The sequence below is a fragment of the Anopheles coluzzii genome, chromosome 3 (genome assembly GCF_943734685.1).
Source record: "Anopheles coluzzii chromosome 3, AcolN3, whole genome shotgun sequence".
Classification (NCBI taxonomy): domain Eukaryota; kingdom Metazoa; phylum Arthropoda; class Insecta; order Diptera; family Culicidae; genus Anopheles; species Anopheles coluzzii.
This window is the reverse complement of record NC_064671.1, coordinates 15694601-15718955: the sequence shown is the minus strand read 5'-3', so window position 1 is coordinate 15718955 and position 24355 is coordinate 15694601. Positions and strand designations below refer to the sequence as shown.

The window sequence follows — 24355 nt, the reverse complement described above, 5'->3', positions numbered from 1 at the left end:
TTGGCATTCAACCCCAGATTGTATTTATGGGCTGGACGTATTTGTGTTTGCGTTTGTAAGTGGCTATGTAATTATTGGAGAAATTCCTTTCTACTCTGTAATTATTTGGAAAATGATACCTGTATGTAGAACCTCAATTAAACTGGTTTTCGAAAAAAAAATGTTTGGAAATCCTGAATAGAACATACAACTGTGACATCAATACAATGCATAGTTATCAATATATCTCTCTGCTGAATTTTCTGCTTACCCGAGGTCTTAATACGTATTTAAACTTGAATGTCAATCTTCTATGGATTTTGGTTGGCCTAGTCAGTGGCAGATATCCTAGATGTAAGAGATAGAGTGAATATTTGGACAAACAGAGTTTTCCTGCTCAAAATTTATTACAATGAATCAATGTTAAAGTGGTGGAAATTACTTCAGAAGAATAAAATTCATCGTATGTTACTCATAAAACTCGTTTGCTTTAAGGTTGGCTACAATAACTTCAGGATGCAAAGACTTTAAAGGCATTAAATGATCGAATTAATGGGTTTATGAAGACTTTTCTAACTATTTTTATAATCTACCGATCTATGGTCATCCAGGGATGCTCTAGACATCTCTCAAAAGGTGTTAGGTTCCAAGTCCAATCCAATGTTTTACGTTGATATCACTGACATATATTCTACAGGTGTTTGCTTGTGTAGTGTCGAGATGGCTAGAGAAACCCCTGTATGCTAGGTATGTTAGGTTCATTTTATGGTATCAACCGTACCCTTTTATCTTGGGAAATTCGACCTTGTAGGAGCCGGCAATATTATCAACAAGACTGCTGGTTCTTTTGTAAAAAATCTGTTTGACTACGTTTGGGTCTTAAAAAAAACAAGTCGTTACACATTGCAGAGCTGGATCATGGTAAATCGGTAATGGTTGGGTAGTTTGTGGCTTTCCGCTCCCTTTAGTTAGGACCGTTCGAGACTGTCGCCCATTTATGTCAGGGTTATCAAGGAGAGCACGTAACTCGTGCTCGTGCTTGCAGTTGCATCATCCCATTAAATTAGCTTCTGGGTCGTGAGTTATAGTTGCTTGGCGCCAGTTGGCAATTTGAGCAGCGGTCAGGAAAACAAGCTTAAAGCACATGTGTTATCGGGAATCTTTTGGGTCCAAGTTTGGAAGAGATATTCAGCCCTGAGAAAATTTCATTCATATCGATTGTACTCTTTTTCCTGAATGTAATTGTACCATGATGCAATCCGTTGAAATACTTTAAGATGTTGGTGAAATGCCCCAGAAGCTGCTGCTGCATGCTACAAAAGCTGTCCGAAAATCATCCCCCCCCCCCCCCCCGGGCAATTAAATTGTCCTTGGCACCATTTCTGGTACGAGCAGCAGGAAGTGCAGTGCACAGCAGTATTGGGCACATCGCTTTTGTTTTGATACCACCATTTTATCCCACGGCGGGACCGGGGGGGCAGTGTTGGTGCAATGCCAACAAATTGTTAAATTATGACATCGGCTCACAGAAACTCGGTCACGTCTATGTTTTGCTATCTTTGACGCAAGGCCATCTTGCTCAATTCGCACGAAAAAGTGCTTTATTTTTTGGCATTTTTTTAAATTTTACAACAAAATATATTTAAACGTGTAGTAGCCCTTCACTAATGTGTCGTTTGTATTTTCTTTTCCCCCATTTTCTCCCTTTGGCAGCTGGTGCGGCTAGTTCCAACCTCTATGGAGTTTCAGCTAGACAGCGCAGAATACTGCCAGGCACAACACAAATAAGCGAAAGGCGCGCTTTTTCCCTGCCACCACCACCATCATCATCACCATCACCATCGCCGCCGCCGCCGACGCCGCCCATCGCCGCCCCATACCTCCCGGGAAAGAAGGATAATCGAGCTGGAGAAAGTTGTAGCTGGACGAGAGAGCGAGTGTGTGCTGGACGAAAGAGTGTGATAGAGAGAGCGAGAGGGCGTGTGAGGAGGTAGAAAGCGAGCAAGGCGAGGAGATCCTCCCGTCAAAGCGCGAATGGTGGTTGCTGCGTAAGGAAGGAGGTCTCGCGCAAGATCTGAAACACACACAGACACAAGCCACCCGGGTAGCGAAGCTTTTGAATGAGAAGCCCCGAGCTGGAGCGTACATTGGAGAAGAAAGTGCTGCACGTCGTAGCGAAGCATCGTCGCCAGCAGAAGGAAGAATTGCACACGAGCGGTGTTTATTCATTGCCGTAGCCGCCATCACCGTAAGCACCCTCCAACCAAGTGTGAGTGTGTGTGTCTGTGTGTGTTGGTTACACCCCTCTCCCACACGGACACGCGTTTAGAGGTCCTTGCTAGAGGAGAAAAGCAAAAATAGACACAAAATCGGAAAGGAAGCCACGGGAGCAAAAGCATCGTCACCATCATCATCACCACGATCATTATCGTCATTACCTCCATCATCAACGCGCAGTGTGCGGCAGGGAGAGATTGGGTCAGTCAGTGGACGGAGTGAGATCGTCCAAACTCGTATATCCATCCCGCATCCATATCGCACCAATCCTCTATGTGAGGGATTAGCTTAGCGTTATTCGAGCATCATACGTTTTCACGACTTACGTTGCGCGTCGCTTTTCCCGATCGGAAAGTACTGTTCTGTTGGTTTGGAGAGAACCGAAAACGCATCCCCAACGTGTGCCATCCCTTCATCGCCTGGTGGAGAGTGCACTTGCCCGGATTCTGGATTCGCTTTATGATCGATGTGTATGTGAGTGTGTGTGTGTGCTTTAAATAATCCCATCGTTTGCTGTTAGGTGTGTGTGGCTCTTTACAACGTTGTGTGCGAGGCGTTTCGTTGCAAGTTCTGCAAGAACAAACTACGCTGCTGCAAGTGAACAACCATCTTCGACAACTGCAAGCAAAACTCGGCGGCAGAAAACAACATGTAGGTGTGCTGGAAACCATATTTGTGCTACTTCTCTAAGCATTCTTTTGAACCTGATCGTTAATTCGCTCCCCCTCTTATCTCTGTTTTCCAGATTGAGACTGATTGTAAAATAGATCTATTAAGAATAGTAAACAAACAAGCAAAAACCTTCAATCCATTATCATCCAGCCAGCCGGCGACAAAGTGCAGTGATTGAGCCAGGAGGGGGCGGTACGCGGTGTACTACCCTCGCAAAGACGTCGGGCGAACGTTCGTATACAGACGCACTCGCACAGGATAAGATTATATTCTTTGGAGGCAAAAGAACACAGCTAAAAACAATCCCCCAACAACACACAAGCGCCAACATCATCCTGACCAACGTGAACGTAAACGAAGTCCTTAGACACAACAACAAGCGACCCTTCTGCTCGTCTCGTGATCCCCCTTACATCGGTCCCGTTTCTATCGAGGGAAAGGAGAGCGAAACAACACACTATTCCACCGAAATTTTGGCCGACGATTTAGCCGACGTCGCGATATAGTCAAACCGAAACAACTGATTAACCAGTAGCGTAGCAGCTTCTTGAGAGCAACCGTTTGAACTCCTGCAGTCTGCTGGGTTTCTGATGAATATAAGTAAGTTGGCAGTGTGCATTGGTTAGTTTTAGTATTGTGTGAATTTGATCAGATTTATACATCTCTTGTAGGGATTCATTCATATGAATCTTCAGGGATGAGTGATTCAAATCTCGAATCCAATCTCCAAAGATTCGTGAATCTCCAAAGATTCGTGAATCTCCAAAGAATCGTGAATCTTCAAAGACTCGTGAATCTCCAAAGATTCGTGGATCTCCAAAGATTCATGATTCTCTATCGATTCATGAATCTTCCAAGATCCTTGAATCTTTAGAGATGTATGATTTTAAAAATATTTACGATTTAACAAAATGCCCGCCGTTGGTTCGAACCTTGGAAGGACCGACTCCCCGTAGCAAAACAAACTATTCGGCTGTGTTGTACATGACAAGAAGTCGCGAAAGCCTCTGTCGGCTGGCATGCCCACGTAGGTTGTTACGCCAAGAAGAAGAATAATAAGAAGCTCAAGCTCTATGATTTTTGGAGATCTATCCATCCCTAGAGATTCGTAAATCTTTCGAGATATATGAATCCTATGAAAGTCATAATTCTTTCGAGATTTAATCAATCTTTGACATTCATGAATCTTTTGAGATTTGAGAATCTTTGACATTCATGAATCATTCCAATGGAAATCTTTCAGATTCATTGAATCATTGCAAAGATTCATTCAGATTCATGAGTCTGAATCAGATTTACTTAACACTAGATATGATGAGATTTTTGAATGTTCTAAGAATAATGACACTTTCAATGAACACAAGGTATAAAAGATACAATGAACGAGGCTCTAATTTTGTTTTTCAATTATGCTCATAAGCTTCTGAATTTAAATTTAATTAAATTTGATGATTATTGGTGTACTATGTTTGTAATCGAATCATCTGCTAAAGTTCTTAAAGCACCAGGCTCTTGACATTTTAAATTGGTATCTTCACACGCTACGAGAGAAGCTTACAAAAGATCACCCGATAAATTGTATCACGCGGATTTTGACAGAACACACCCCCCCTCCTATCGCGCCCAGCTTATGGCGTAATGGAAACTAATTTCATTTAAAGCCATTATCGATTGCATTTCGCGCAATGCAGCTGCAGAAACAATGTGTAGGCTGCTTTGAGCTCGTTTGCTTGCTGGGCACTGCTGTACGTACAACGTAGCGTATATCAAACACAGCTTTTTGTTTTGCTATTCCGCGTTGCTGTAAACTAATCTAGCATAAAGCCAACAAGTGCGTGTGTGTGTGTGTGCGGGTTTGGTATTGATCATTGTGAGCTGGTTCAAGTGGCTTCAAGTGCACAAGAGGGGAAGCAACATGCATGGATGATGCTGGTGCTGTTTGCCTCTGTGTGAATGTATAGGAAATGCAAAATGCGTCTGTGTTTTGCTCGAGTGCACTTGAGGCGCACTTTGTTGCTGTGTCCTTGAATGTTTTGTAGCTCTTTTTTGTAAAGATCACACTTACAATGTGATCTCTGTTAGTTTATTAGGCTTATCTGATAAATGTAAAAATGTAGTTTAATCTTAATTCCAATGTTGATTAGTCAATTACGATGGATTGTGATCAAATTGCTAAACACAATGTAAAGCCATCGCTAACCATTTCCAATATTTTTCTTCCTCTGTTTCAGATGTTTCGATTGAAAACTACTTTTAGATACGTGTTTCAAGCTTTACTGTGAGGCGGACAAATTTGTCACTTTTTTATAACCAACCTACTACTAACGCGTCGAAAGATTGCGCCCGCGCAAGCTGCTGCATCTGCTGCCTGCTAATTCCGTCACCGTTCGGCTCCGTAGCCGATCAGCAGGTGTGTGTTTTCGGAAGAACGCCTGCGGCTGCAACACAACCCTGATCAGATAAAAGATAAGCACGTGTGTCTGTGTATTTAAAGCGTCGTGGAAGAAAATAAGATAATTCACCGGCACCAGGCGGCACAGACTCCAGAGTGCTCGCATCAGCGTGGTGGTGGTTATCAGCGAAAACAGATTCTACCTGTGCTTGCTGCGTAAAAGTTACTGTGTTACTCCGTTCAACGCTGTTGTGACTTAATAACGGAGCATACCATACCTAAGCCGAGCAAAGCAACGGTTGCTACGTTAAATTGTGCTTGCAATACTTCCAATACACCGCACAGCCGCCGAGTGATTCTGCTGACTGTGTGCACAGGAGCATACACAAATTACCGTAAAAAAGTAATATCCATCGTTTCGATTCTGGTTGCTGGTCAAGTGACAACCTCTTCCCGTCAGGCATCAGGCATCTCGGAGAAAGCACAGCTACCCCAGCACTACAAGACCGGTGAAAAGATAAGATAATACACACACGGGTGGTGCGTCTGGAATATACAACAAGCTCTCGTTCTGCGGCTAAAAGTTGCAAAACAGATCGGCAAAAGCAGCACACTGCATCTTTTGTGTCAACCATCCCCAAAATCAACCGTTAAAGCCAACCGGGCGCAAGAGATAAAGGAAGGAAAAAAGGCACGCGAAAAAGATTGTGATAAGAGAATTTTAAGTTTTTTTTTGTTTTAAGTGGACCGCATCATCCATCCTCCCCTTGGTGTGCCGCGGTGTGCGGGCAGAAGCTTTCGGTTTCGGCCGTCTTTTTAATCGTATATTAGTTTGTAGTTGTGATGAAAATTGTATCTATTCGGAAGCAGTAAGATTGTATTGCGCGCGCACCACAGTCATTGAAGAAGAAGCATCGGTGAGAGGTTTGAAGAAGCATCGGTTGAGGTTGAGATAGCAACGCGCTGTGAAGGAGCGATTGTTGTGCGATTGTAAGGCGTCGTTAGTTTTTTGTTTCCACCCCGTTTCCGTCTATAAGACCTCCCAGAAAAACCGCACCAGTGAACAGACGCTCTCCCTGCGTAAGCTCGCGGCTCGTCTACCCCGTCGGTTGTAAAAAGCGGCTATTACCTTTCGTAGTCGTGTGCAGGAGAGCTTTTTATGACAACCGTCATCATGCGCCAGAAGGACATCAGACCCGCACCGGCGCGGATCGAGTTTAAGGGAATGAAATTCCTGATCACCGATCGGCCCTCGGATGCAACCATTCTATCGTACATTGCTGTAAGTATCAGTGATCATCACTGTGACCAGTAGAAAGGACCGACCTGGGCCGCAATTAACGAATCTCCCTTTACCCACCGCACAGGAGCTGAAAAAACATAACGTCTCGATTGTGGTGCGCGTGTGCGAGCCAAGCTACAAGATCGAGGAGCTGGCCAACCACGGTATCATCGTGCGCGATCTAGCGTTCGAGGATGGTACCTTCCCGCCGAACGAGATCGTGATGGAATGGTTCGAGATCCTGAAGCAAAAGTAAGTTTGATCGATTCGTACGGTGGCCGCGTAGCTCGCGACCCAGCTCAGGGGTAGAGAAGCGCAATTTCCCCCCCAATAAATCGAAGCTTTCTGTACAGATTCCAGGAAGATCCGGAAGCGTGCGTGGCGGTCCATTGTGTGGCAGGGCTGGGCCGGGCACCGGTGCTAGTGGCACTGGCTTTGATCGAACTAGGACTTAAGTACGAGGCAGCTGTAGAATTGATTAGAGAGTAAGTAGTGGCTACATCTTTATCCTCTCCTGTGTGAGCTGATCTTAATGGGGTTTTTTTCTTTCTCCTCTTTATCTTTGCAGTAAACGAAGAGGTGCTATTAATGCCAAACAACTATCTTACCTAGAAAAGTATAAGCCCAAGTCACGGTTAAAGCACAAAAACGGCCACAAGAACTCGTGCTGCGTGCAATAAAACTATCAAAATTCCCACCAGTTAAAGTGTTCATTTTAAGCAAGTGACAGCAAGAGAGAGCAAGAGAGAGCGTGAGAGAGATAAACATATAAACTTGATATGGCGTGAAGGGAGCGCGAAGTATCGAAAGAAGGGACAATTTCGTGGGGGAAAGAAGAGACACAGACAGACAGACAGACAGTATGAAACAGTGAAGAAACAAGGAACAAGGTTACTCAACAACACAAACACACATACATACACCTTAAACAGTGTGAGACACAAGGCTTTATGTTTTACAAATCCATGCTTCGAAGGGGTTGTTCGCTGCGCGTGTGAATTGTGGATTGAAGCGAAGCAAAAAAAAGGCTCATGCCGAGGTCGGTATCTAACGTTGGCGGGCCAGAACTGCCAGGGGTATTGGACGAAAAAAAAAAAATACTGTGAGAAATGGGAAAGCAAACGTGGGAGAGCTTTATGCCGAATGGAACATCCTGTGCAAGCGGGTCGAGTAAGTAACATCGCAAGTTAAGTAATTGCAAAGAAATGGAAAGAAAGCTTCCTTATCACACTACAGCCCATAAACAATGTTCTATTAATTAACGTTACTACTGAATTAAAAAAAAAACCGCAAACATTCTGTTGTTCCTTTAAAAAGAATCGTACACACCAAGAAGCAAGTGAAGGTTAGCTTACTGATGCCGGTTTAACTATTGCTGTATTAGGTTCTTTCCATCGTTTGACTTCTGCAACTGAGACTTAATTGTAAACCTGCAAACAAATCACCTCTCCCCTTGCAGTTCGTCCGGTTGCCGGCGTTAGATACAGTCGGTACGTACCATGATTCACTTGGGGCACGACAAGCCACGACTACTAACTTCCCCGCCCGTAGCAAGGAGTGGATTTTGAAATAGAAATTGTATCAAGTACTTTTTAGGTTATTGGTTTTAGAAAAAAAGGGGGCTGCGCACTAGCCGTGGTGTTCCTGCTGCCCTTCTTTTATGTTTTTGCTCTATTAATGGAGGGAAACACGTACACGTGGACAGCGACACTGTATGATCATAGTTCGCCGACGCGCCCAGTGTCTGTGTGTCGGACCGTAGATCATTATTAATATATTGTAATAAATTAAATAATTCAAACTAGAGAAAGAGATACGGGGGATAGGGAGTAGGCGAAAGCAGGAGAGTGAAACGGAGGATAATGGTTGATTCTGTGAGCGCTGACACGCGTGCTTCGCGAGGAAAGCAATGGTACTACACAAAAACGGCCCCTCTTGGTGGCCGTCTAAATGACGCACCGTAACACTCTAACAATCAGCTTGAGATCCGATCAAAGTGTGTGCGTGCGTGTTATCCAGTTGATTAGGCGACCATCATCACACGCGTCCTTTTCTTGGTTCGCGGGTTGTACAAAAAAACTCCAAGCGAGAGAGACCACCATTAGAGAGGAGAGATCACCAACAACGCTAGCGCGAAACACAGACACACACTGTACGATATGTGATTGAATTCGATTTCCTAATTTTTTCGTACTCTATTTATTAAACAAGAAAGCAAGGAACAACGGCGACAAACTTTACTGCAATGAATAATGTTGTGAATCGATGAGATAAAACCAAATAACACAATAGCACTGGGGAAAGGCACTCGGAGGGAATGCGAACAACGGGCCTAATATTCGCTACATCCTACAAACACACACATGCTCACCAATTTACATTCGTCACAGGCGTTACAATAGCAGAATGGATCCGATTTACCATACCATTTTTGGTCGAACTATGGCTATCCACACACGTATACGGCATGCTGGCGACTCTGGCAGAGTTGAATGTTTTTTTTTACAACCGAAGGCTTTACATTACAAACCATACCAAACCAGAACGCAACAAACGTGTGTGCGTCAACAATAGCAAATTTAATAGTAAGACATTTGTTACTTTTAGAACTTGTTTTTAGAATGGCTCTTACAAAACAAAAACAAAAAAAAACAAAGATCGTGCAATAATGGCTTTTGTAGATTTAGCTCGTCCGGTTTCACAGGCAGTGAAACACAGCACAAGGACACCAGATTTGTCTCTGTTTTCGTTTGCCATTAGTTTTAATTCAGCTGCGACGGGCAACATCCTAAACAGCTTCGACGCGCTCCCCCTACACGCAAAGAACTCTGAAACGCTGTGATCGTAGCGATATATGATCCCCACAACAAGAGCCCCACCCCACATAGGACCAGCTTTTAGTTAAATTATAATAGTCAATACCCGAACGCGCACGGTCGCAGTCCGGGTTTCTTCCCAATAAGCGCTTTAGTTCAATTTTGTTCGTTCCGACAATAGACGGTTCTCCTGCCGTGTGGCGCCTGGCCCTTATAGTTTGGCCGAGAATTGGCCACTGTGCGCGCGCACTGCATTATGTCGACCATTCCACCAATGTTTTCGTTAGTTAGCTAATCATCAATATAAGGCAGCGTGTGGACAAGCGCGCGACGTTCGCTCCTCCACAACCCCTCTCCAACCCCGCAAGGTATCAGTAATTTATTTTCCTTTTATATAGCATAGAAACAACCCGTAACTCAAGTTAAGCCCAAGATACACACGATCTTCAAGCGCCTAGACGTTTTTGTTTTGTTTTAAGTATTTCACAACTCTGTTTCACAAACACAATCGCCGTACGTGTCGTCGCCCTAAAAACATGCCAATGCAAAACCAAAAGTACAGCCAGCCTAACACTGGGCTTTATATAGCCGAAGAGAGAACTATGTTAGGTTCAATTGTTTCCTTTTAACTTTTACAAGGTTTTCCAATGGTTCTTATAGTTGTGGGACACTTCCTTGACTCTTTCCTATTGGAAGTGAACTTCATATGGTTGAAATTGGACTCTATGGCAACCTTTTGGGACAGGCTCCTCGGAAATTCCCATTGGATTTGTCCGACAAGGGCGCTAGTGAGTCCAATGCCCACTGCATTAAGTTCATTTCACGTAAGAAGGAGTCAATAAAAGGGTCCCACAGCTACTCAGAACTCTTGAAAAGTCCTGTATCCATCAAAACGCCTGTGATGAGCATCCGTACGTATTCTCTAAACAGCTTTAGCAATGCTATCTCTTTCCGTTGTAAACACTCGTTGGGCAAGAAGTGATCCTTCTCTTCGATGATTTTAACGAACTCTTTTGCAGTGTTTTATGTTTCGAACGTTTGTGTAGCGTTTGCGTTGTGCCCAAGAAGGAAGCTAACAGTGTGAATGGAACAGATAGGGCTGCACACGTTTGCTCGCTTATCAAGCCTGTTCCATAACCTTTTTTTTTGTCAATTATTTTCTCATTTTCGTATACTTTATCGGTCGAGTCAACGCATGTGAATGTGGCCACAATTTTTCTGTGATACTATAAAAACAACCATTATAGAGGGAGAGTGAGAGAGAGAGACAAAGAGATGTAACGAAGAGACGACCCCAACCATTATTAAAAGCTACCGAACAGAATTTGCCTACGTGGTAGTAGATACTTATTTGTTTTAAAGGTACAAAATAACAGTTTGGTTACATCCATGTGCGACCTCTTTTCATGGTATGGTTTTGAGTGTACTTTCCAGTGTATGTTTCTTTGAAAAATAATCATCATTTGGTCTGTGCAGTGAAGAGGGACTCTCAGTCACTGCCAAAAAAAAAAACAAAAATGCATCCCTTGGGCACATTTGAAACGCCATTCCGCTTACACTAGCAAAGTAAAACACGTGCAAAATCATCGAAGGTGGAGGAGGTAGTTTGCAATTGCGCTTCAAACCACACGGAGCAGCATATTAATTTACCGTACCCTTCGTTTCGTTGCTGATATACAGTCTTAAGTCTTCAATTTCCCAAGCCTTTTCCGTTCTATGTCTGCATCTGCGTACGTACGAAACGGGAATATCATCTTTGTAACTACTTATACGGTGAGGAAGAAGCAAGAGGCACGCAATAATAACGCATACGACGACGCCTCTAAACACCTCTACACAGCGTACATTTAATTAGCAAAATGAAACGACGAACCCCCCCACAAACACACACATACACGTGGTGAACTAATAGAAATAGAGAAAAAGAGAGAGAAAAGAAGGAAGAAAAACAAACGTGACGTATAAATGCAAGCATCTACTACATGTATTGATAACACAAATAGTCATAATCTATATGGCTGGCCCTATATACAGAAGAGCGAGTAATATTACCTAAAATCACGAAACTATACAAGCAAGCACTTAATAGAAGGAAGAAACAAGAAGAAAGAAAAGAAACAAACGCAAATATAAATAATATAATACAACACACACACACTCTCTCTCTCTCACACATTCTCTGGAATGGGGGTTTTCCGTTGGGGAAGACGGGGTGGGAGAAAAAGGAGTGTGCGGGTGTGGGGATGGGGGGTACGCAGATATTCATATTTTATACACACACAAAACCGGAAACAAAACCCAATCAACAAACCAACAAAATCCCCCTTTCCCTGGAGATGGTATTGTAGAAGAGGAGAACATAACAACCCCGCAATCAATCGCAATCATAAAACCAAAATACAGTCAAAGTACAGTGGGCGTGTGTGCTAGGAAGTCGGAAGAACACACATACGGATGGAAAAAACACGAAAAGAAAGCAAAACAACACTAAAAGGAAAAAAACACTAAAAGAAAGGAAGAAAACACTAAACGAAAGGAACAAAAACACTAAAAGAAAGGAAAAAACACTAAAGAAAGGAAAACAACACTAAAAGAAAGGAAAAATAACACTTAAAGTCTTTACAAGAGAGATTGTATGTGTGTCTCTGGAAGAAGAAAAAATCTCTTGAAAGCAGTTGGAACCAGTAAAACAAACGATCGAACGGAGGATGTACTGTTGTGAGCCCGTTTACTGATAATATGATCACTTTAACTGTTGCGGTAACTTAGATATGTGTAATTTGTTTTGTGTGTGTGTGTGCGTCTGTGTGCGTGTGTGAATATTTTGTAAGTGTGCATTGATGATAGTAGCAATCGTCTGGCGCAAAGCATTGGTTTACATCTCCAATCATGCACAAATGCACATAACACCATCATCATCATCACGACCAACAACCACCAACAGCAACCGGACGGGACGGACGCTGATAGGAAGCGGTAAGGAGGGCAAATGTGTTACAGAATTGTCCGCCATCGAACACATACCAAAACTACAATTGCACACAGACGGCCGGGACACAATCGGGGGTGGTTTAGGCAATTGCGCTAAAGTTGACGAATCAAAACTCTTCTAACCCTTCTAACCACGTGGCGGCAAATTCGAAACACCGTACTGAAGGGATCCGCAACAACCACAGTAAGGAGCAGTAAGAGCGGGGGATCTACAATCTTAAGGATCGAACGAACGATAGCCGTCGCAAGCAAAAACATAAAAAAAACACGCGCCCCTTATGGTAGTATAACACGAGCGAGCAAGTGTGAGAGAGAGAGGGAGGGTAATGTGAAAAGAAGAAGAAAAAAAACAAAAACTAAACAAAACCGACGAAAAGTCCAGTTAAAAAGAAACAAAAAAAAACAGAAATAGAAATTAAAGCTAAAGCAACATAACTGTGAAAAATGATGCATGAAGAGAGAGAGAGAAAAAATAAAAACAAAATTTAAATGAACAAAAACAGAAAAAAGCCACTCAAATCACAAACAACCAGCAAACCCCCGAAAATTACTTAAAAAGATCGGATGAGATGGAAGAAGAAGAAACAGAAACGGAAGGAAGCAATGCACTACAGAGAGCGGAGTGAGCGAGGGGGTGTGGGGAGGAACCCCAGAATGGCAAACAAAAAACAATATTATACTGAAATAGATATTGTAATTTTATGGAATGATTTGTATCAACGATCTCTCCCGGGTGGATCTTATACTTGCTCTGCAACTGTGGCGTTTTTCGAATGATGACAGACTTCCGGTCACTGTACCTTTTCCCCAAGGGATGTTCTTAACTGTTATGTCCTTCTTTAACATCCAGATACAATGCCAAATCAGTGTCTCTGTTTCTGTCAATGTCTTCATTGTTAAGTGCTCTTCTGGACTTTTTTTTATTAAATGGTAACTTGATTTTAGTTGAATACAGATATAAGCCTGTAGATCGGAATGAGCTATGGAACACCATGCAGCAGTACGGAAGTTTCCCTGGGAAGCTGATACAGCTGTTGAGGGCCACTATGGACGGGGTGCAGTGCAAGGTGAGAGTGACGAACATGCTTTCGGAATCGTTCGAATCTCACCGGGGTCTGAGGCAAGGGGACGGAGTCTCCTGTTTGCTGTTCAACATCGCTTTGGAAGGTGTCGTGCGAAGCGCGGGCTTCGACATCCGGGGCACGATTTTCACCCGATCTCTCCAATTCCTTGGCTTCGCGGATGACATCGACATCATCGGACGTACATCTGCGGCGGTGTGCGAAGCGTACACCCGACTAAAACGCGTGGCCGAGAGGATTGTATTGAGGATCAATGCGACGAAGACAAAATACCTGCTTGCCGGGGACTCTGTACTTGATAGAGCCCGACTTGGAAGCAGAGTAGCAGTTGACGGCGACGATCTCGAGGTGGTAGAGGAGTTCTGCTACCTTGGTACGATCGGACAACAACGTAAGCAGCGCAATCCGAAGTTGCATTGTTCAGGGAAGTCGTGACTACTACGGGCTCCACAAACTCCTGCGATCCAGAAGACTCCAGCAACACACGAAATGCGCCATATATCGCACACTGATTCGTCCTGTAGTCCTCTACGGGTACGAGTCTTGGACTATGCTAACGGAGGACGCCAATGCACTTGCCATTTTCGAACGGCGGCTGCTAAGGACTATCTTTGGCGGTGTGTGCGAGCAGGGCGTGTGGAGAAGGAGGATGTACCACGAGCTAGCTGAGCTGTTTGGCGGTGCAGATATCCTGACAGTCATCAAAGCCGGAAGGATACGATAGCTGAGGCACGTGATGAGGATCCCGGACTCATGCCCCACCAGGAAAGTGCTTGTCAGCGACCTGTTCGGCACGAGGCGTAGAGGAGTACAGCGAGCTCGTTGGCTGGATCAAAGCAGATCAAAATTAATTGATCCTTAACTGATTCCGATATCGGAACATTCCCTGACCCTATTCTGATTCTGCAACGCTTCCTAAATATGTGACTTGGATGATCCTGGAACAGATCCTGAACTGATCTAAGTCCTGGAATAACTCGTGAACATATCGTCCAGTCTTAGCTGACCTTTGACCTTTTGCCTACTCCGGTTTATGATCTGGTGTTATACCTATGCATGTAGTGTTATTGGTCCTGCAGTAGATCCTGAACCTATACCGAAGCTAGTACCCATTTGGACATTACGATCTTACACTGGTAACTGGTAGAAATATGTTAGTCAATATGTAAACTTACGATACAACTGTGGAATAGAAGGACTAAAATTTCGGCATTGATAAGACAATTAAACAAAGAAAAATAGTGTTGAGCCTCTCTAAAGCTTCGTCTAGAATTTTACTCCAAGATCATGCTCAATCTACCAGATAGTCAAACAATTTACACAGCTCAACCGACAGTCGGTACATCGGCAACCCAACAACGGTGAAATAATCGCCTTCGATTCGTTCTACAAAGTTGCCACCCAACCCCTGGATGCCGTATCCACCAGCTTTATCCCTGGAAGGAAGAAAAAAAACGTTAAAAATCTCGATGCAAGGAGTTAAGGCTCCCGGGACTTACAGTGGTTCACCTGTGTCGACATACGCTTGTATTTGAGCATCGGTCGCTTTACCAAACTGTACATTGCACGATTCGGTAAACTTGACCTCCCGCTCGTGATACTTTATGACCACCCCGGTATAGACAACGTGCGTACGCCCAACGAGCCTGTGGATTGAAATTGTATTAGCGGAGCAGTCTTGACAATCAATCATTTAGTTACGCACTTTTTCAACACCTCAAACGCATGTTCCGGTGTCTTTGGCTTGCCGTACATCTGCTCATCCATCGTAACCATCGTGTCGGCCCCGATCACCACGTCCGGGCGCGTTGCATCATCCTTCGAGAGGCGTTCGTACACTTCCCGCACCTTGCCGAGGGCCGTCATGGCTACATAGTCGCTGAAGGAGTATTGCGCTGGGTCAAGGTTTTCCTCGAACGTCGATGGGCAGAGCTGAACGTTCGCGATGCCCTGCAATGGGATTGTAGGGCATTGTGAAAAGGGTCATGCTTTATCAAGCAAATCAATCTTTCGCACGCAACGATTACGCGTACCAAATTCTGTATCAACTCCTGCCGCCGTGGAGATCCGCTGGCAAGTACCACCCGCTTTCCTTTGATTTGATTGAGGATAGGTTTTAACATGGTGAGAAAACGGCTAGACAAGTTTATAATCTAGGCACATAATACACGTGCAGTGGGACACTTTTTGAACGAGGGTAATGTTTCCGCCACGAGAGAATTCCGCCCTGCCGATTGTTTACAAAACAAAGCTTGACAGCTGATGGCTGGCTGTACTTTGACAGATAAACGATAACCGAATGGGAGAAAAGGGCTGTTTGAGAAAATAGAAACAAAAAAAGTTTCAAAAAATTTATCTTTATAATAAAACCAATTGAAAAAAAACAAGATTTATTAATTTAAGTAAATGCAGTCCATCAATTTTTCTTTGTAGGTAAAATTTGCAATAAAACAAATCAACCGAAAAGGTCTTTTTTGACGGGCCCAATTGTTCAGCACAAAAATGTCATTTGGGCCTACGAAAAGGCGCGCGCGCTTCGCAGCATTTGACAGTTGTTCGATTTGAATCAAACCGAAGCCGCTTTGGAAGGTTTTGTTTACATATTTTCATTCTCTTGCTGCCGCATAGATTTATTACAGAATAAAGCAAAAATGAGCGACTTAGCCAACGTGTATCAGCTGTTCCGCAGTAAATTCGAGGACAATGATTTCCAATACTACTACCCACCGTCCTACATCCGTTCGCTGACCGAGTGTGATGATAAGATCATATTCGCCTTCCGCAAGGTAAGACAGTGGTTTGCGGTCCGTAAGATAAAGCATTAACTTTAATCCCTCATACAGGTGCAAAACCACATCCTCTCCTCGGAGATGGACGCGGTGCGGCCGAAGCAATCGCCGAACAGCAACGGTTCGGCCAGCCTAGACCTGACCGGATCACCGCTGCGGGACGTAAGCTTCGAGCAGTTTGAGGAGATGAACCTTTCCAAGGAGTACCACGAGAGCAGTGTGCAGAACCTGTGGACGATCGACGAGGAAACGTACGCACCGCTCAGCACGGAAAAGGCTCGCTCGCTGCTGCAGGCCTTCATCAGCCTGGAGTGCCGCATCGGGCGGGGCAGCATCTGGGTGCTGTGCTGTGGTACGGACAGCGAGCAGAAGGTGCTGCTGCAGCTGGCGGTAAACGCAGCCTCGAACAATCAGCGTCACTTTACGCGCGGAGTGGTGCGGTTCAGTGGCGTGAAGCCATCGAACAGCATTACGCTCGGTCAGCTGATCGACATCCACCTGCAGCGGGCCGGCGAGGGGATGAAGTTTAGTCCCAAAATTCAAATCCAACAGTGGTGCAAGCTGCATGCACAGATTACGCTTCGCCTGAGCTGGAACGCGATGGGCGAGGGGTCCACGTTTGCCATCGAGCGGAATGCGCGGGTCCGCTTGAGCCAAGAGTTCCCGGTGAACAATGGTGCGTTTAGCCGGAGTTCACCGGCCGAGTACTTCTGGCAGCAGCTGCAACGGTTAGCGATGATGAGAGAGCGGATAATGGACATCCGGGCCAACCGGGAGTCGGGCTACGCGCGGAACGATGTCTGCGGCGAAGCGTGAGTTAGCTTGTGATTTGTTATTGAGCATTGAATTATATGCTGAAGTTCAACCATTTCCATTTTACAGCGAAATGGATCTCGAGTACATTAAGCAAAAGGTGAACAATATTCTGTCGTCGTTTTTGGAAGTTGAACCGGTGACGTATAATTCTTCCACGATCATCGACATGGTATCGCTAGTGCAGAAACGCAAGCTTACCGACGTGATGGAGCGACTTTACGATGCATTAACACGTGAGTGTTTATCGGAAAATCGTGTTATATTTACTATTATGATAATAAATGCCTATTTTTCCATTTTCAGTGTGTTCCAGCTATGAAGATTTGAAAGCCGCAATCGATTACATCTTTCATCTATCCACTCATTCCAATATTGTGGTAAAGTAGTCAGCACAAACGTTCGTTTTCCGGCGTGATGTTGCTAATCATTTTTCTTCCCACTTTCCATCCCACACACACACACACACACACACACACACACAGAACGTACCCACCAATGGTACCCGCTTTTCGCAGCTCATACTTGCCATGATTCAGGACCGACTGGCCATCCCGCTGCTGACCGGCTCGGAACCGTACGAACTGCTGCTGGAGTGCGGTTTCAGCAAGCTCATGAACGACTACCGCACCATCTTCACCGAGGCTGGCATTTACGAGCTGGAGTTTGAGAAGCTCTTCCAACCGCAGGTAACCAACACCCGCAAATCGCGGTACGCAACCGGCAACGGTCCACAGCTCGATACGCACCACGGAGCTCCGAGCAAACGGAGCGCCACGCAGCTCTTTCAGTCGGCGGCGGGCGACGAGCGGGTACGCGAAAAGTCCATCCTGCTGAGCAACTTCGACGAGGACGAGGTAAAGCTACGGCTTAACCGGTTGGCCCAGGTGCATCTGCTGCTGGAGCATTTGCTGCTGCTGGAAAGTGCCGTCAATGTGCCATCGATTTATGGGCGTGTGTGTGAGCTGTACCTGGGCAGGGCCCCGTACAGCTACGGCGAGGTGTACAACCGTCGGACCGATCTGCTCGAGTTCGAGCTGGATGAGTTTATGTTGCTGCGCAAGGCCGATCACGTGCTGCCCTGTGCCCGGCGCGTAACGATGTCGTCCGCGAATATGCTGCAAAAGCTGGAGACGGTGTTTTACCAGAACGTGAAACCGATCCTTCCCGGGCGGTTCTATCCACAGTTTGAGTGTAAGGAGCTCGACAGTAGGCACGAGTTTTGGTGCTACGAGTACGATCGTATTGAGAGTTTGTGAAGGTGAACGTGGTAGGTTCAATTTTTGAATGGGAATGGGAATTTATTTCAGTTTGTTTTGTGTGTGCCTTTTAGGGCGCGAATATCCATACATTGTATTTGCTATAGTACTGTAATAATTATTAAATATGTTTTTAAAATCATTTCACGTTATCTGGATGCAGTTGGCAAACACGTTGCATGTAAAATGAAGCTAAATGTAGTCATCACGTTCGCATCTCATTGATCCTTGATGAATTAAAAGCGACCTCAAGCGTACAAAATCCGATTCCGAAGATACAACAAGATCAAAATACATGCAAGATAGAGTAACGGGTTAAGAGCATGAAAGTCTTCGAAACAATTCATCGTTACATTGATATTATAGTAATAGTATTCTTAAAAGACGTATTGTGATTCATGAAAACTGTAAAAAAAAACATCCGAATTAATTTCACACAACGGAGAGGAACAAAGCACATTCGACCTTGGAAGAAATGGCAAAGTATGGAGGAAGCAACCAGAACTGAAAACCAATGAAAAAAGATTATTGCATTTTTAATATCCTTATTATTTTTCTGCATTACAGGGCTTTTAAATACATTAATCGAAATCCACAGCAGTACATAATGCTTGAAAACGTTAAATCCGGGACTGCGGAACTGTTTTCCCAAGACCGCCTTGCCAACTTTCTTGATCTCTCTTGGAAACCGCTCCGAAAACCACGATTTACGTAGAAAATTTTAAACAAGTTACAAACGACTGAGAAAATTATCTTGCTTTGGAGATACGCTAAAAGAAATTGGAATTTCTCATGAGTTATTCGTATCAGCGTATGGCAGAATAATACACCACGACATGAACCGTAGAATAAATATTATTTCCGGAATTCCTAACTGGATTGAGTTGGACACTTTCAGCCGCTTAGAAATTGTGAAACGAGGAGTTATTGATGATCATCAGTCTCCGACAAGATCATCCGAAGTTACCGATCAATATCCTAGGGCCTATGGAGCAATGATCTTCAAGAATGGTCGATGTATTTTGGAGTAATTTTCGAGGATTCTTTATCATGGAAACTAGCAGTTATTTTAAACCTTGCAAGCCGAATCATTTTAGGAAATGTACATCTATAGAACGTTTTTTACGTAAGTAGAAGCCTAAGAGCACCTCCAAGCAAGAGATCGACTGTTACCAGTACCTACAGAATTGTGTGGGTAAGCGTGTGCCCTAAACATATTTCCACTTTACTTTACGTCCTCAGGTCCCACCTACGGAATTTGCCCAAGAAGTTACTGCTTCGAGTGGCCACCATTTATGCCTACGTGTGGGAGCTACTAATGATTATGGTGCTCATGAGCGTCAACTCCAAACAGTAGCAGAATGAACGAGCGGCTGAGATCAAGAGCTTCCCTCTCGCACGGTGATCGCGATCATGTCGCCAAAGGTGCCGTGTGGGGACCGGTAAGTGTTTCATGTCGGTTTTGCAATCGGAACAGTCTCAAGGCGTCGTGACCCAGTTCTCCATTCAACACAAATTCCATATCTAAGCTATATCAACCAGATATTCTAGTTACTTGCTTATTTAAGATTAAAAAGACCAATATGACCTCACGTACATTACTCTTTACACATCTACAAGATTGATTGTAAACGGTAGATTTTCTACATCGCGCCATCCGTGTCTCTTTAGTGGAATACCTTACCTTGTGTGGTAATTGTAGACCCGTTCTTGTGTCCTACAAGCAACCTACCACGTTGTCATGTTCTTCCGTCTGCCAACTTTCACCTGAATGCTGCCCAAAACCCGAAAATTGCTAGGTGCGAAAAGGGTGAGCTTAAGCAACAGAAGGCAAATGCACCGCACTGTGAACCGTAGCGGAACTTTCGCAATGTAATGTAAAGGGCGTGTGCTGGTATGCCAAGACCGGAAACATCCGGCCAAGCAGCCGCGGAGAGTAAAACGGCCCCCCAGGGCTGCAATTAAATGTGCAACGTACGGATGCACATGCACAAAAACGCAACTACACAGCTGCTGCCGTTCGATTAAAGGGCTCCATTACCCACACAATTCAAATTACCGAACCGGCGCAGGGACAGTGGCGGCCGGTGATCTTGTGTGGGCAGCCGCCGAGAATGGCCGAAGGAGGGCTGAGCGTGTTGTAGGTAGCGCGTGGGTTACAGGGACGGGCCTGATTTCATTAATAAAAATGTACAACCTTGCCCTGTGTGCGTGTGCATGTGCGCTCGAGACAGGTGTGTGCCGTCGTAGTAAAAAGCAGCTGGGTTTGCGTGGCCTTTCCAGCCGAAACCGGTCGTGTCTCATTCATCGATCGGCAGCGGCTGGCTCGATCAATGATCGCGTGGTTACTATCCGTGGACTGTGAGCACGTGAGCATTTGGGGCGGGGGGGGGGGGGGGGGGGGAGGTTGCATTGATTGCTGCCTCCTGGCTTTCGTTGAAGCTTCGATTGCTTCGATTTGCCATCGAATATGCAGGTGGTTAACGAACCTAAGTGGGGTGTCGGGAATTTTGAGCATGATTTGAGTGCGTGATCAGCTTGGAATGGTGCAATAGAAAGGAGGAACTGAAGTGGTTCGATATCTTACTTGTTTGTTACAAGTGTTGGAATGCCTAGCTGCTGAAAAATGATTGTTTAATACTAAAGATTTATTTTTTTGTAACATTTTGACATTATTTGATTTATTTGACCTTATTTCTAAGTTTTTGATTTAATGCTGCTGTCTGTATCTGTCCTATATGCATTTCATGAAATTTTATTATTTGAGATTGTTTGGCGACAATTTCCATTCTTAACTAGTATCAGTAGTTTAATACGCTTATGTATGAAGTTTTTGGGTTAATAAAAGCTTACTCTTAATATTGACTTTACACTAAGAAATGCTCCACCCCAAACCGCTTATTGGAGTTATTTTGTAAAGCTATTCTACCGTGGTATGTACTATGGGTTTTATTTTGTAGTTTTTAGTATAAGAATAGAAAATCATTTCATGTTTTTAACATGTTTCTTCTACCTTTAACTATTAATTTATTCTTTTATTTCAATTTTAATTAACCCAACCGGGATCCTCTTAATACACCAAGCGACGGTTTCGGAAGGTAAAAGCTCGAAGGATTATTATATTATATCTCCTTACTCTACACCGTACATTTGCATGCAGTGTGTATTTGGCGATTGAATGAAAGGGATTGTAAAAATTAACGAACTACGCTTTATAATTAATGTACATGCTTTCTCAGCACTTATTGAGTAGTCCCACCTAACCGGATAGTCACATATTTTCGACGGGAGAAAATACCAAAGCACGATCGTCCCCGTCCGACCTTGTAAGAGCCGGCTCGTCCACCTTAAAGACCTCCGTGGGCCGTCCCAGTATATATCAAGTGAAAGGACACTTTATCAGCGAATGCTGAGATAAGGCATTACGAAGTCAGTTGGTAATGAAGATCAGGTAATATTGATCAATGTAATATCTAATGAAGATCCTTTCATTTGGCTTTCAAGACATTTTTATTATTTTGAAGTAAAAACTAAAGTGACCCGTAAAATGAACTACAAATGAGTAAATAAGAACTGAGTTTTGTTGATGAAGGTTTGTGCGATCGCATCATCGCAACTGTTATCTTTAATATAATGAGGTTTAGATGATCACACAACAGAAAAGATTGATTATTTTCAGCTATTCATCATTAAGATCATCATTAACTAAATTCCCGAAGGCGATCAATATAAGAGAGAACTATGCATATTAATATCTCTTCCAAAAAGCCTTTCAAAATAGTTCAAATTACAAGCAATTACTGCATATGATGCTTGATATTGGGGAACTTTTCATTATCTTTGTTTTCATAATTTAATTCCATCATACTCCGTGGTGACTTCTCGTGAAACACCTCAATCCATAGCGCAATGATCGTAAATATCAGTTTGACTTTAATATTTCTCCGAACAACATTACCACTTACTCGAAAAGCTCGATCCGCCGTCCAACGCGTGCCAATGGCGTGTGTCATGTGGATCACAAAACATCCACTGCCTGCTTACTTGCTCAGTGCTTTTGCCACCTTGACGTTCCCCAGCGAGACCGGTTACGACCCCGGACCTATTCGCCCGGATTCCCCCCACTCAGTAGCTATTCCAGGCCAACCTCACGTACAACCTCGCGATCCACCTGAGCTTACCAATTGCAAGCGCCGGTAAAACCCAAACCGCGCATTCCGATCGGAATGCAGCAACCATCGCCTCAGATCAGCAGAAGCAGCAACGAAGCCAATGGCAATGTTTGCTGTTGTCAACTGTTGACGACCCATTAGCAGGCCGACCGTTGAATAAATACATAACGAATGTGGTATAGGGAATGTTTTTTTTTGCACCTTCCTCTCTCTCTCTCTCTTTAGTGCTTCTCAGAACGATCGTCACGTCACTGTGATATTCGCGCACGCGTCAGTCGCACCCGTTTATCGATGGTGATTTGTTTTTGCACCAGGGGCTTTGGCGGACGGGTGAAGACGATTCTGGTTTTAGTGGCTTTGGCTAGCTTACATGTTTGTTTGGTGGCAAAAAGCAGAGGAGAGGGTGCTACAAAAAAGGAAGGTAGCTGAAGTTATGACAAGATAAGCTACTTTGTATCCAGGTAGCAAATTATGCTCCAAGTGTGACAATCTTGAACTATGGGTTATTGTTGTCTCGAAAACTGTGTGAAGTGCGATGGTGAAGGGGAAATGTATAACTGGAAGAAATGCTAACCTGCAGCAGTATTGCAATCGATTGATCTTCATTTTATCATTAAATTGTATGGGAGCAGTTTTTCTTTATTAAAAAATAGAACATAATTGCAGCTTTAGCACTGATAAGATCTGGTGTTCTTTAATTCATTTCAATATACGCAGAGGAAATTTAGGGTTTGGAGACAAAACTTATACGACCGTTCTGTTTATTGGTATTTGTTGATTATCGATTGTCAATTTCACGACAAGGGGATCATTTTTCACGGTTTGATGACCCTTAAATGACTTAATTCATGTATTCCTCTACCACCTGTAAATTGCAACTTTCCTGTGTATCTATCCAGATATACTACTTTGATGTTCATTACATTATAGTGCACTTACACTTATAATTTGGATTATCAAACATTTAAGTATTTAATATCTTTTAAATGTATTTGATACTAGTTGCAATTGTGCCAATTTAGATTTTTTACTTTAAATTGTAATAAATTATAAAGTTAAGATCTGATTTTTGGCAGGTTTCTAGAGCCAAACTGATGATGATTACGTTTACTAGAACTTAACGTATCATTATCAGATTATTCTCTTTTTTATCGTTATTTTTGGCAAACGGTCATTGGCTGAAAGCTTTCACATGTATTTTTTAAAATCTGTTTCATTTATTTTTATTATTATTTTGTTTATTAATTCACTGGACAAGATATAAATCCCGGTGTATGATCGCCTGGAGTACAACCGATCTTTGAAGGATTATAAGAAGTTGAAAATGAACAGCGAGTGAACCACATTGTATGATCCGCACATGGAAGTAACTGGGTCACCTGATCCATAGTTCAGCGACGGGTGATGGCAAGCAATGGGCGTGGGCATAGAGGAACCGCCGGAATATACTGATCTAGCTGTTGAAGTAGTTTAGTTTATCTCTCATTATACCAAATTCTGTTAAACGATTCAGTCTCTTACCCTCATATTATTTAGGAAATGTCCTTTTTAGTACAACTTAGCTTAGCAAATAACGTTAGGGTAGGGAAGGAAAGCATGTTTGGGCACAAGAGGACTAGACAATACACATTGCTCAAGTTAAAAAAGAATAAATTTTACGGATCAAACGAAGTAATGGTTCATTGGAGCCGAAAACTAGCTACAATGTTATCTATACACGATAATACATACAGATTTTCTTGTGATTTCACGCTTCAGCAGTGAGTACACAACTCTACACGCTGTAAAAGAGCCGAAGAATCTAATCCGTTTTCTAAAAGACTTGTAGAGA

At 43.7% G+C, this 24355-nt stretch overlaps 3 protein-coding genes across 7 annotated transcripts in view; 2 read left to right on the top strand and 1 right to left on the bottom strand.

Annotated features, from left to right (window-relative positions):
* Positions 1 to 12727, top strand: part of LOC120958168 (PRL-1 phosphatase) — a 41403-nt gene extending 28676 nt beyond the window's left edge. For 4 of the 5 annotated variants that reach the window (XM_049609888.1, XM_040380767.2, XM_040380769.2 and 1 more), the window contains 6 exons: positions 1693 to 2907; positions 3002 to 3528; positions 5160 to 6602; positions 6688 to 6854; positions 6944 to 7087; positions 7171 to 12727. In XM_049609888.1, the coding sequence (XP_049465845.1) occupies positions 6480 to 6602; positions 6688 to 6854; positions 6944 to 7087; positions 7171 to 7282 (546 nt within the window). In that variant the 5' untranslated portion in view covers positions 1693 to 2907; positions 3002 to 3528; positions 5160 to 6479 and the 3' untranslated portion in view covers positions 7283 to 12727. The remainder of the gene's footprint in view (positions 1 to 1692; positions 2908 to 3001; positions 3529 to 5159; positions 6603 to 6687; positions 6855 to 6943; positions 7088 to 7170) is intronic. The other variant, XM_040380771.2, reaches the window with a different exon arrangement.
* A 2003-nt stretch (positions 12728 to 14730) lies between these two features.
* Positions 14731 to 15757, bottom strand: LOC120958167 (dTTP/UTP pyrophosphatase). Its single transcript, XM_040380766.2, has 4 exons — positions 15525 to 15757; positions 15197 to 15441; positions 14991 to 15137; positions 14731 to 14927 (listed from the first exon to the last, which is right to left on the bottom strand). The coding sequence occupies exons 1-4, from the start codon at positions 15612 to 15614 to the stop codon at positions 14783 to 14785; spliced, it is 627 nt and encodes a 208-aa protein (XP_040236700.2). The 5' UTR covers positions 15615 to 15757; the 3' UTR covers positions 14731 to 14782.
* Positions 15758 to 16041: 284 nt separating this feature from the next.
* LOC120958166 (protein zwilch) lies at positions 16042 to 18735 on the top strand. The gene is made up of 5 exons (XM_040380765.2): positions 16042 to 16277; positions 16335 to 17092; positions 17163 to 17329; positions 17400 to 17473; positions 17579 to 18735. The coding sequence occupies exons 1-5, from the start codon at positions 16143 to 16145 to the stop codon at positions 18350 to 18352; spliced, it is 1908 nt and encodes a 635-aa protein (XP_040236699.2). The 5' UTR covers positions 16042 to 16142; the 3' UTR covers positions 18353 to 18735.
* Positions 18736 to 24355: the final 5620 nt, after the last annotated feature.

Coding starts and splice junctions, on each gene's coding strand:
- LOC120958167 (XM_040380766.2), bottom strand. CDS start 15,614: ATGTTAAAACCTATCCTCAATCAAATCAAAGGAAAGCGGGTGGTACTT. Junction 15,442..15,524: donor AGGAGTTGATACAGAATTTG/GTACGCGTAATC, acceptor ATCCCATTGCAG/GGCATCGCGAACGTTCAGCT. Junction 14,928..14,990: donor GTCGACACAGGTGAACCACT/GTAAGTCCCGGG, acceptor TCTTCCTTCCAG/GGATAAAGCTGGTGGATACG.
- LOC120958166 (XM_040380765.2), top strand. CDS start 16,143: ATGAGCGACTTAGCCAACGTGTATCAGCTGTTCCGCAGTAAATTCGAG. Junction 16,278..16,334: donor TCATATTCGCCTTCCGCAAG/GTAAGACAGTGG, acceptor TCCCTCATACAG/GTGCAAAACCACATCCTCTC. Junction 17,093..17,162: donor AACGATGTCTGCGGCGAAGC/GTGAGTTAGCTT, acceptor TCCATTTTACAG/CGAAATGGATCTCGAGTACA.